The sequence below is a fragment of the Podarcis cretensis genome (assembly GCF_951804945.1).
Source record: "Podarcis cretensis genome assembly, chromosome: Z".
NCBI classification, from domain to species: Eukaryota; Metazoa; Chordata; class Lepidosauria; order Squamata; family Lacertidae; genus Podarcis; species Podarcis cretensis.
Window position 1 is genome coordinate 3,294,507 of NC_137184.1, and position 11,979 is coordinate 3,306,485.

At 47.2% G+C, this 11,979-nt stretch overlaps 1 protein-coding gene across 1 annotated transcript; it reads right to left on the reverse strand.

Annotated features, from left to right (window-relative positions):
• Positions 1 to 801: 801 nt before the first annotated feature.
• PTRH1 (peptidyl-tRNA hydrolase 1 homolog) lies at positions 802 to 11,936 on the reverse strand. Its single transcript, XM_079962260.1, has 5 exons — positions 11,802 to 11,936; positions 10,551 to 10,770; positions 5,918 to 6,017; positions 4,233 to 4,278; positions 802 to 1,522 (listed from the first exon to the last, which is right to left on the reverse strand). The coding sequence occupies exons 1-5, from the start codon at positions 11,889 to 11,891 to the stop codon at positions 1,295 to 1,297; spliced, it is 684 nt and encodes a 227-aa protein (XP_079818386.1). The 5' UTR covers positions 11,892 to 11,936; the 3' UTR covers positions 802 to 1,294.
• Positions 11,937 to 11,979: the final 43 nt, after the last annotated feature.

Consider the following 11,979-nt stretch of genomic DNA (forward strand, 5'->3'; position numbering starts at 1 on the left):
TAAACAGCCTTGAAAATGGGCTTATGTATAACCACCCTCATACTGTCATGGGCACAAATGATCAGGAACACACAAGGAAAAAATACGACATCTGTAGTGGCCCTGTGGCCCAGTTCTCATCCAAGGAGCTCAGGGCTGAATACCAAGACTGAGTTTATGTTCCCCATCTTATCCTCACAGGAACCTAGAGAGGTTTTTCCAGTGGCACCCTGTGGTCAGGGAAAATGGGAGTTGGGTGACCAGAAATATGTGGAGCGCTTTGGACCCAGTTTGGGCCTGAGTCAACAATTCCTATTCTACACCCTAACCCATTTTGCTGCCTGCACTTGACTTACCCAGCAAAGACATGGGAAGACATTGCCTTTGACTCGACCCACAGCCTAGACAAGAAAGAAGCATTGCCACAGGTTCAAGGGCACATTCCAGCCAGGCAAAAACACAAAAGGCAGCTGCAAAGCAAGGGTGGTGAAGCCTGGGGGAAGAGAGAGTGGTCTGCAGAGAGGTTCAAGGGACAGATAAAGAGGCCCAAGAGGCTTTTTGGGACTGTGGATTCCCATCCCTGTCCTAGGGGGAGCCCTTAGCCAGCTGTATTACTCAAAAGAAGGGTTAATATCTGGGCTTTTCTGAGTGGGAACTTGCTCCGAGGCAGCTGAAAGGCACAGGCGAGAGAATGCGAACTTTGGACCTCCGCCCCATCACTCAGAGTGGTAAGCAGTCCACTCCAGTGATAAAACTGGTAAATCCCACCCTGACTCACTATTCCAAGGGGGGGGTGTGGAATAAAAGAAGAAATTATGCAAATTAAACATGCATTTTCTTATTTTGCGCCATTTGCTCTCCCATCATGGAGGGGCAAGGTACAAAGCACTGAAGCCCCCACCCCCCAACTCCAGCTTTAGCGAAGGCAAATTAGTAGTGACAGCCAGGTGCTTGCTGCCCACGTGATTTGAATCCTGGCTTTCATGAGGACTAGAAGGATTGTTTCCCCCCTGAAAGCTATGATTTGGGGGATACTCTAGGTAGCAAGGCAATGCATGGTAAGATCACATAAACATGGAATATCCATAGCCTTAGACTTGCTGTTTCTCTGATAACATCCATTTGCTTGGTTCTGGTGGTTTGCCTTCCCCCTCTCAGCTCCCTTCAGGAATCTTGGGCACTGCCTGCCCATCCTACTCCCAAGTAATTCTGGGTTCAGATGTGTTCATAGGTCACAAGTTCTGGCAGTCAGAAGCCCCCAAATACTTTCTTTCCGGGAACACATGCTCACAAACACCCAAAGCATTCATGATTGCTATGCGCCTTCCATCCCAAGAGGTGTCTTGGCTGGTGTCCCAGAAGTGATCGGAGTCCCTGGGCTGCTCTTCCTCTGCTGGATGTGTCCCAGCAGCATTGTGACTGCCTGCTCAAAGACTTGCGGTAAGATCTCTTGCTCAGCTCTGGTGAACCTGCCCAATACGTAGTGTTCCACGGCAGCTTCTCCCACTGGACGGCCGATCCCTATCCTGAGTCGGACCATACGCTGAAGGGGGTGGGGGAGAGAGAGAGAGAGAAAGAAAGGGGGGAGTTGGTTTTGTTCTGCCCAATAACATACACTAGAATTGCTGGTGCAGTGCATACCAGTTATCATGTGTTTGGATCCAACAGCAGACACACCGAACCATGGTGTATCTAACCAGTTTCATAACCCAAACCATGGTTATAGCTTCCAAATGTACAACCACAGTCATACAACCTACAGTTCAGAACAGGCTCTTAAGTTCTTACTATGCCCAAGTACTTTCTGGAGGAAAGCAATGACCAACCTAGACAGCATCTTAAAAAGCAGAGACATCACCTTGTCGACAAAGGTCCATATAGTTCAAGCTATGGTTTCCCCAGTAGTGATGTATGGAAGTGAGAGCTGGACCATAAAGAAGGCTGATCGCTGAAGAATTGATGCTTTTGAATTCTGGTCCTGGAGGAGACTCTTGAGAGTCCCATGGACTGCAAGAAGATCAAACCTATCCATTCTGAAGGAAATCAGCCCTGAGTGCTCACTGGAAGGACAGATCCTGAAGCTGAGGCTCCAAGACTTTGGCCACCTCATGAGAAGAGAAGACTCCCTGGAAAAGACCCTGATGTTGGGAAAGATGGAGGGCCCCAGATGTTGGGAAAGATGGAGAAGGGGACGACAGAGGACGAGATGGTTGGACAGTGTTTTCGAAGCTACCAGCATGAGTTTGACCAAACTGCGGGAGGCAGTGGAAGACAGAAGTGCCTGGTGTGCTCTGGTCCAGGGGGTCACAAAGAGTTGGACACAACTAAATGGCTAAACAACAACAACAACTTTCTTTCCATGCCTCTTCAAATAAGCTTGGGGAGGGGAGAGAAGAGGAGGGGTAGGGACCTGGGGGCGAGGAGCAGCTGCTTCTCTCAACCCTGCCTTACCCTCACTCATCTTCCCTGAGAGGCAATTTCCAAAAGGTAACCTCTCCGCCTCCTCCTTCCCACTCTGCTGTTACCTCTCAGGCAGCACAAGGGGGATCAGGGGTTGCCTTTACTAATCAGCAGACTATTGAGGCAGGCTTGAAGCTTTACTTCGAAGAATTACATAAGAATATAGGCAGAGCCTACTGGATCAGGCCAATGGTCCATCTAGTCTAGCATCCTGTTTTCACAGGGGCTGAACCTTTGGGAAACCCACAAGCAGGATGCAAGCACAAGAGCAGCACCTTACATGGTTAACTAGGTTAACATAGCTTAACTAGGTGCTGCTTAAAGAAGCACTTGCTTTCATCTGTCCTGAATCTTCCAACATTCTCCTAAGGTAGAAAGGTAAAGGACCCCTGGACAGTTAGGTCCAGTCAAAGGTGACTATGGGGTTGCAGTGCTCATCTCGCTTTCAGGCTGAGGGAGCCAGCGTTTGTCCACAGACAGCTTTCTGGGTCATGTGGCCAGCCTGACGAAGCCGCTTCTGGCGCAATGGAACACCGTGACAGAAACCAGAGCGCATGGAAATGCTGTTTACCTCCCCCCCCCACAGTGGTACCTATTTATCTACTTGCACTGGTGTGCTTTCGAACTGCTAGGTGGGCAGGAGCTGGTGCAGAGCAACAGGAGCTCACCCCGTCATGGAGATTTGAACCGCCGACCTTCCGATCGGCAAGCCCAAGTGGCTCGATGGTTTAGACCACAGCGCCACCTGCTTCAATTCACAGGTGTTTGCCCTGCAGGTGCTCTGCTACTGAGATTCAGCACTTCTCTTGGTGGGGTACCTGCATTGCTGTAATTTCAGGACAGGCTTTGCCTCCCACCTATCATCTCATACTCTGAAGTCTTTTTATTTGGTTTTCTGGGGCTGTTGTATTTTGCTGCTTTCATTTTTATTTTATTTTAAAGCACATAGGCTTAGATTTAGATAAAGATTATTGTGATTTGCTCGCCTTCAAGTTATTGGGACTTAAGTGAAGCCATGCTCAAATCTTCACATAGGAATCCCTGAATTAAAAAATGAAAACCATCTTAATGTGAATCCTATCAATAGAACATTGTTTTCAAAGTCATTTGTGGCAAAAGAGAGGGGGGATTCAAATCCTATATGCAAGCTAAAGATAAATGAGTCAGATAGACGAGAAAGCAAATCCCTCATAAACCTGATGAAGTCAGTCAAATATCTGACAACAACTGGTATTAGAAGTAACAAGCTTTCAAGCCACCCCAACAGTCTTGAATTCATTCCATCTTTAAAAAGACACCAATAAAACAATAAAACCAGTATGGTCCAACAAAGGACTGGTTACAAGATTGGATTTTCCTCCTTTGATAGGAATTGTGAATAATTCCTCTATACAGGGTCTGTTATTCTCTCTGGCAGCGACTCTGTGGTTTTTGCAAGCTTGCAAAGTCTCCTCCAGCCTTTGCCCTTTGGCTAGACAGAAACTTTGGCTATGGCTTAGCAAGGAGACAGAGCAATCCACGAAGGCCGCAATGTTTTTTAGTTTGGCATCCTGGGATTGCAGCCAGCCATCTGCTTCCAATTGAAATAACCTCCTTCCTCCACCACCCCCGGCCTGGGGCCAAGCATGAAACATGCAAGGGTTCTCGCCCGGTGTAAGCTGAGCTCCAGACAGACACAGCTGCTAATATGCGAGAATCCCATCCTTGGATGACTACCAAGACCTCATGTCATGGTAATAAATGAAGATCGGTCCTCTTTGGTGGTACACGGGTGAACCAAAGCGGCAACTCACATCAGATTTCAGGGAGCTGATGCAGGAACGGACTCCGTTATGACCTCTGAAAGAAAAGAAGCAAGGCATCTAAGCCTCCGGTCAGTCTCTCTACAAAGGAACCCTATTCCTGACAGGGCCAAGAAACATTTACATCCTCTCGGCCAGAAAATTCCCAAAAACACTGAACAAGCTGTTTGAGGACAGGGGTGGCTGTCCTTTTCCTAAGAGAGGCACTGTGCCTTGAAGCAGCCATCTAACAGTGCAGAAGTTTAACAGCTGTGGGCGGCTTCACTGCCTCTTGCTGTCAAAAAAAAGGCACACTGGCAAAATTTCTACTTTGTCCCGTGGCTGCCAAGACACAGAATCCCTTGTCAGAAACAAACAATGGAAGCTGCTTGGTTTGGGCAAATGGGGCACAGCCCCACGAACCTCTGCATGCCCCATGCCAGCCCCTACCTACTTACCATCTTACAACCAGTCTAGGGGCAGCATGGCTGGTCAGTTTCTTCCTGCTTAGCCTCACTTTTGTCCTTGCAGAACTCCGGAGGGAGGAGGATGGGGATGAAATTAGAATTAGCTGTCTCTGCACTGGCACCATCCACTGCTGGCCTTTGTGTCCTTCCTGATGTTGCTAGACTCCAGCTTCCACCATCCCTGGCCATGCTGGCTTGGGCTGATGGGAGTTGGGAGTCCAGCAGCATCTAGACCAGCCTTTCTCAACCTGTGGGTCCCCAGATGTTGTTGAACTACAACTCCCATCACCCCTAGCTAGCAAGGCCAGAGCTCAGGGATGAGGCAGTTGTAGTCCAACAACATCTGGGGACCCACAGCTTGAGAACCACTGATCTAGAAGGACATACAGCTTCTCTATCCCCACACTTTTCTCATCCAGAAATCAACATCAGTCCCCCCATCCACACACACTCCACTGATCTCACACACATGTTGCTCTTCCCCTTTGCATTAAAACAGGTTAATTCTGTGCCCAGGCCAACTGGACACAGCTCCATCTACCTGCCTGCGGACTGCCTCGCCAGACTGGTGCATGCCCTGGTTATCTCCCATTTGGACTACTGCAATGCGCTCTGTGTGGGGCTACCTTTGAAGGTGACTCAGAAACTACAACTAATCCAGAATGCAGCAGCTAGACTGGTGACTAGGAGTGGCCGCTGGAACCATATAACACCAGTCCTAAAGTATCTTCACTGGCTCTCAAGCGTGTTTCTAAGCACAATTCAGAGTGTTGGTGCTGACCTGTAAAGCCCGAAATGGCCTTGGCCCTGTAGCCCTGAAGAAGGGTCTCTACCCACCCCCTCGTCCGGCCTGGACACTGAGATGCAGCGCCAAGGGCCTTCTGGCAGTTCCCTCACTGTGAGAAGTGAAGTTACATCAAAGCAGGCAAAGGGCCCCTTTGGTAGTGGCACTCACCCTGTGGAACGCCCTCCCATCAGATGTCAAGGGCATAAATAATTATAAAAATTTTAGAAGACATCTGAAGGCAGCCCTGTATAGGGAAGCTTTTCAAAGTTTAATGTTTAATTATGTTTTTGTATATGTTGGAAGCTGCCCAGAATGGCTGGGGCAACCCTGTCAGATGGGTGGGGTATAAATAATAAAAATTATTATTATTATTATTATTATTATTATTATTATTATTATTATGCACTCTGTACATGGGGAGCTTCATAATTATGAAGAGTTACCTTGCGCTGCCTCCCAGCTTCAGGGCGACCTTTCCCAAGGACTTGTCCAGGTCATCATGAACTAGGTAAATATCTTCAGCGCCCAGGTTGAACATCTCCGCTTTAAAAGAGAGAAGTTCCAGGAGGTTCAGTCAAATGGGGAGTCAAGTAGATCTCTACTTGGCCAGAAACAGATGCAATGCAATCCAGAAGCAGCAGGCGAGGCTCATTGAGGAGAGTAGTCTGCTCTGCCTCACATCAGCGAACAAGCAACAGAATTTCAAAATGCCTCAAAAGAGGACATCTGTACTTGCTCCTCTCTTAAAGCCCTCATCCCAGGGTGTGAGAAAATCTCTTTCAAGGCTAACACAATGAACAAATGGCATTTCCAGATGACAGCTCAATATTTGGCCAGCTACACTCTCATGGTATTGCAGGAACTGGGGTGGCTTGCCCTCTACTGGGCAGAATAAGAACAACACAACCTGCGGCACAGAACGCAGATGAGAAGTTTGTGGCCTTCCGGCTACAGAATCATAGAATCTTAGAGTTGGAAGGGACTCCGAGGGTCACCAAGTCCAACCCCTACAATGCAGGAATCTCAACATGTGATCCTCCATCCAATTTGAAACCACACCGGACCCTGCTTAGCTTTGCAAACACGCTAGCAGTTTTATTACTGCACCTCGGGTGCAGTGGTACCCCGGGTTACATATGCTTCAGGTTACATACGCTTCAGGTTACCCAGAAATAGTGCTTCAGGTTAAGAACTTTGCTTCAGGATGAGAACAGAAATCGTGCTCTGGCAGCACGGCAGCAGCAGGAGGCCCCATTAGCTAAAGTAGTGCTTCAGGTTAAGAACAGTTTCAGGTTAAGAACGGACCTCCGGAACGAATTAAGTACTTAACCCGAGGTACCACTGTATTGTTAATTTCCACCAGCACCTACCAGTACAGCCAATGATCAGTGATGATAGGAAATGTGGTCCAGCAACATCTGGAGGGCAACAGAGCGGCCATCCCTGATGTGTTGGACTCACTATAGTTTACGTTTCTGGGCATAATTCAAAGTGTTGGTGCTGACCTTTAAGTCCCTAAACGGCCTCGGCCCAGTATACCTGAAGGAGCGTCTCCACCCCCATTGTCCAGCCCGGACACTTAGGTCCAGTGCAGAGGGCCTTCTGGCAGTTCCCTCACTGTGAGAAGCGAAGTTACAGGGAACCAGGCAGAGGGCCTTCTCAGCAGTGGCACCAGCCTTGTGGAACACCCTCCTATCAGATGTCAAATAAATTAACAACTATTTGACTTTTAGAAGACATCTGAAGGCAGCCCTGTTTAGGGAAGCTTTTAATATTTGATGAATCATTGTATTTTAATATTCTGCTGGAAGCCACCCAGAGTGGCTGGGGAAACCCAGCCACATGGGTGGGGTATAAATGTTGTTGTTGCTGTATGTTGAAGTGGGGTTCAAATCCCAGCTCAGCTATGAGGCTGAAGAAGTGGCTTTGCAGACTTCCGGGGTGGCGCCTTCGGCAATGGCTGCCTCCCTCTGAACTGGAGGGACCAGCTCCGCGCGAAACGGGTCGTATCCGCTACGGCGAAGCGGGGACCCTTTAAAAAATCACAGGTTGATGAAGCCTGTGACCATGGGTCTCGGCGGGCACCTTTAGCACCCCCCCAACCCGCAAAGGAACCCATTAACGGGCTCCGAAGCGAAGAGGGGGAGGAGGCGCGGAGCTGTGAGTCTACTGCTTTTTCCGTGGAGCAAAGCCGCATTGTCGTTGCTGGAGAGCGCTGCCTTTTTCCTGGGACAATTTGGCGTTTAAAGAATCACCCGTGAGTACTTAAAACTCGAATAACTGGATTTTAAATAAGGACTGGCCAGTAGAGAAGAACTGGACTCAAAATTTATTTTAATTTGGTACTGAAACGGGAAGGTATATACAGGAAGTCAGCCTTCCGTTTCTTTGTAGTCAGAACAAAGCAAAGACAACGTAAACTAGAGCTCAGAAAATTACCTTTAAAGGATTGATTTTCATCATTTAAAATTGTGGAACCCCCCTTCGGTGGCAGGAAAAGAAGGGGGATCCTTTTTGGGACTGTTTAAACCTGCAGAAGTGAGTTTAAAGTAAAGTAACTTTCCACCGTCCTGATCCTGGAGCGGAGTGTCAGGACTGACGTTTGAAGCTCATTGACCAGAGACAAATGTTTTTGATAGATAGTTAAAAGAAAAGTAACATAGGGATTCTATTGTTTCCTTTCGCATTTTAAAGGAACAAATATTGGCTGAATACCTTAAAAAAGAAAGTTTGTTGCTATTGTTCTTAAAAGAAAGAAGAAACAGACGTTTTCCCCCTAGAGGGAGACTGTGAAATTGTAACCAACTTCAGGAGCTTGCAGCTGTTACAGATTACAATCGTGGGAAAGGGCTTGTGACCTTGTAGGACAATGTCTCCAGAAGCGCGGTTGGGCGCTCTCTGTAAAATAAATGCCCTACTGGACCAGTTAGGACAGAAGATGGATATGGTGACTAATGCGGTTAGAAACTTTGAACAGGCAATAGGAAAGTACGCGGAGCCTACCCAGGAACTAAAACAGGAGTGTGCTACGACAGCACAGATGAGAGAAGAGGATATTGTTGAATCCTGGGTGCCAGAAATGGAGGGAGTTACGGCCCTGCAGGATTATGAGCCTTTGGATTTGATAAATGAATTTGGAAAAAACCAGATTTGGAAAGACAAAGTTTGGTTTGGTTTTGAAATGGGGGGTTGGATTGACCCTCCCACGCAGGAATATTTGGACTCTCCGAGTTTGGTAATGGGCCGTCAGATGTTTGGAGTGGTGGGGGCTCTTAATTTTGGAGGGAATTTGAAACAGGTGTTTAAACATTACATGGAGTTTTGTCCGGACTATGGAAATGGGGCTGATCTGCTGAAAAGAGTCAAAAATATTACGAAGCTGGAGTTCCCAAGAGTGAAAGGAAAATATGAAGAAGAATCGCGGGGGGGGGGGGGACATGGAAGAGGCTTGAGGGCCTCCGACATAAGGGCACCAGGTTAATGCGCTAGGTTAATGGGACAAAAAGGACTGACAAAATCCGGGACCAGGAGGAAGGGACGCTGGATGAAGATTGGACTGTTTTACATTCTTTTTCTCTTTTATTATTAAGACTGTTTTAAAATAATTGATGAATGTTAGAAAAATGTTGAAATGGAACTACTTGGCTCTAGCAAAAATGTTTTAAAAAATTAGGTTAATGATATGGCTATGAGAAGTTGATAAAAATAAGATTTAAATTTTAAGTTTTAAGGCCTGATATAAGACAAGATGAAAATAGATTAAGATAATGTAAGAAAATGTAAGGACAAAATACTGTGAATTATGGAAAGGATTTACTATGATAATTACAAACCAGGATACAAGAAAGGGGAGGAGGAAGGGCAAGGATTTGCTGCATCTAATTGGGTAAAGAGGAACACAAAAAAGGGAGGCGTGAGGAAGTCTAGAAAGAAGGTTAATTAAGTATGAATTTAAAAGTTGGAGTTTTTACTTTTTGCTATCTTGATTGGTGTAATTTTTGTTTTTGTTTTTTCTTTTTCTTTTGTATTTTTTCCCCTTTTTCTTTTCTAAGTATATTGTTGATTATGTCTGTTTTTCTTTATTATTGTTGTCGTTATGTGTTCTTTTTTTGTAAAAGCTTAATAAATATATTAAAAAAAGAAAAAAAAAGAAGTGGCTTTGCATTGAGCCCCCATCTCTCATACTACTTTACCCCACAAAGTTGCTGGGAGGATAAAACAGAGTAGCGCCATCAGTACTGGAGGGCAGATAAATAGAAATAAATAAAAAGTGTCTGGTAGTTTCATGTTGAAGAGAAAATGAGCAAATTTTAGGTGGGTAGTGGGAAGTGCTGTTCTTCCTCCTAAGACACACACCAGCCTGGAGCAGAATGGCACTTGCAGCTAGACTCATACACGGGGGGCGGGGCAGGCACACAAACATGCTTTCCATTCTTCTAGCTGGACCTCACCTTGACAAGTAAACAAGCAGGAGATGTAAACTTGCTGCCTCCTCATTGGCTCCTGCTGACACTCCCAACAGGAGGTGGGAAAAGAGCATGTTAGGCTTAATTTCTAATGGAGGAGGCAGGAGAGTTGGCTGGAAAGGGCTCAATAGCCAAATCTTGGAGGCTTGAAGGACCCCAGAAATCTGCTGGTCTGAAAGGTGCCCCCAAGTCCCACACCCAAGCTTGGTGACTCACCTTGGCTCATAGTGGGGTCAGCTCTGCTTCCAGGTATGAGCCAGAATACCTCCGCTTGCATTCTAGGCAATGAGGATGCCTTACTCTCTGCTGAAGTGCTTGGGGAAACTTGGATCCCTCCAGATGTGGTTGAACTGCAACTCCCATCAGCCCCAGCCAGCATGGCCAATGGCTGGGGACAGTGGCAGCTGTAGTCCAATGGCACCTGGAGGCATGTACGGTAGGTTTCCCACCTCTGCTCTGCTGGGTTGAGTAAGAACCAGGGTGCCTATGGGTGGGTATCCCCTCATGTCAGTTTCTACCTGTCTGCCATGTAGGCGCATGTACTTTACTGAGGGAGGGCAAGACGAGCTCTGCTGCACAGGTTAAGGAAAATAAAAAAGTTGTTTCTTACCAGCACTGACTACGCAACGGCCGTTGATGTTCATGAAGCTACGGGGTTTCATCAGCACCAACTCCACCTCTCCCAGGCTGGTGAATGCGACATCCGCACAACAACGCTTGTCCTTTCTCCACTGGTCAGCCACACTCAGCTTGGTAGCCAGGTGATTAAGGACAGCCATACCCACACTATGGCGGGTGCCACACAGGCCATGATTGCCCAGTCCTGCCACCTGCAAGTTAGACCCATCAAGGACAGTAAGCAGGAAAGCTGGCTCAGTGTGCAGGGAAAAGGTAAGGTGGTGAATAGCCAAAGGCGCCTTGCCAGGAATGGGGAAGCTGTGGTCCTGTAACGGTTATTAGGCTATGGCTCATACACACCATACATTTAAAGCATACATCCTTTCCCTCAAATCCTGGAAGCTGTAGTTTGCACCTCACAGTTCTACAATTCCCAGCACCTTTTAAACAAACTACAATCCCCACAATCCTTTTGGGGGGTGAGAGGTTTTAAGTGTATGGCATGTGCACAGCCACAATCATCTATCTTTGGGGCTTATGACAGTCCAATTGCATATCTAGGGCCACAGGTATCTGAGAAGCACCACCTCTTTGATTTATTGCAGCAGATGGCAGTCCAGTTCGAGAACAGAGAATAAGAAAACCTATATATAAGCTTTACATGAACATCAAGTGGGTCAGCATGGAGAATATTCATATGTAACATCCTTCAGCTGCTGAAGATGCTGCTTTTCTGAATATTCTATAACCTCTACCTCGGCTTCTACAGCAGCCCTTGATATGCGCCAGGCATAGCTGTCAACGTTTTCCTTTTTATAAGGAAAATTCCCTTATTCCGAATAGGATTCCTCGCAAGAAAAGGGAAAAGTTGACAGCTATGGCACCAGGGCAGCAAACTGGAGGACTTTGGTATCTTTTTTTTTTTTACCACTGTAATAAACGTAAGTACGCCTGTGTATGTGACACAAACAGGCAGACACACGCTGCCTCATACTGCTGAGTAGCAATCCCCAGATGTCCAATTTGCTTTTATTTCATTCGCCTCTCGATACTTCCGCCACCCTTGCCCCGCATATGGAGGGTTGTCCTACCCAAAGTAGGAAGTGATGTGTGAACCCCTATCTCTTCATTCGACTGTATCCCTATGACTGATTGCGACCCCACTTATAACCCGGAAGCAGTTGCCCTGAACAGGAAGGAACATCCCCCAAATACGTCGTCTTCTCCCCCAGCTCCCCCTTACCAGCACCCGCTTCCCAGCGGTTCGCAGTTCCTCTTCATGGCGATTCATAGTCCAACTAAGGAGTTTCTGAAGGGGCCGGAAAAGCAACATCAGCCTCCCCCCCACCTCCTTGCCGGAGACGCCCCTGATGTTACACTTCCGGTCCTCGCCTCAGTCTGAGGAAAACGCCGGCTCACCG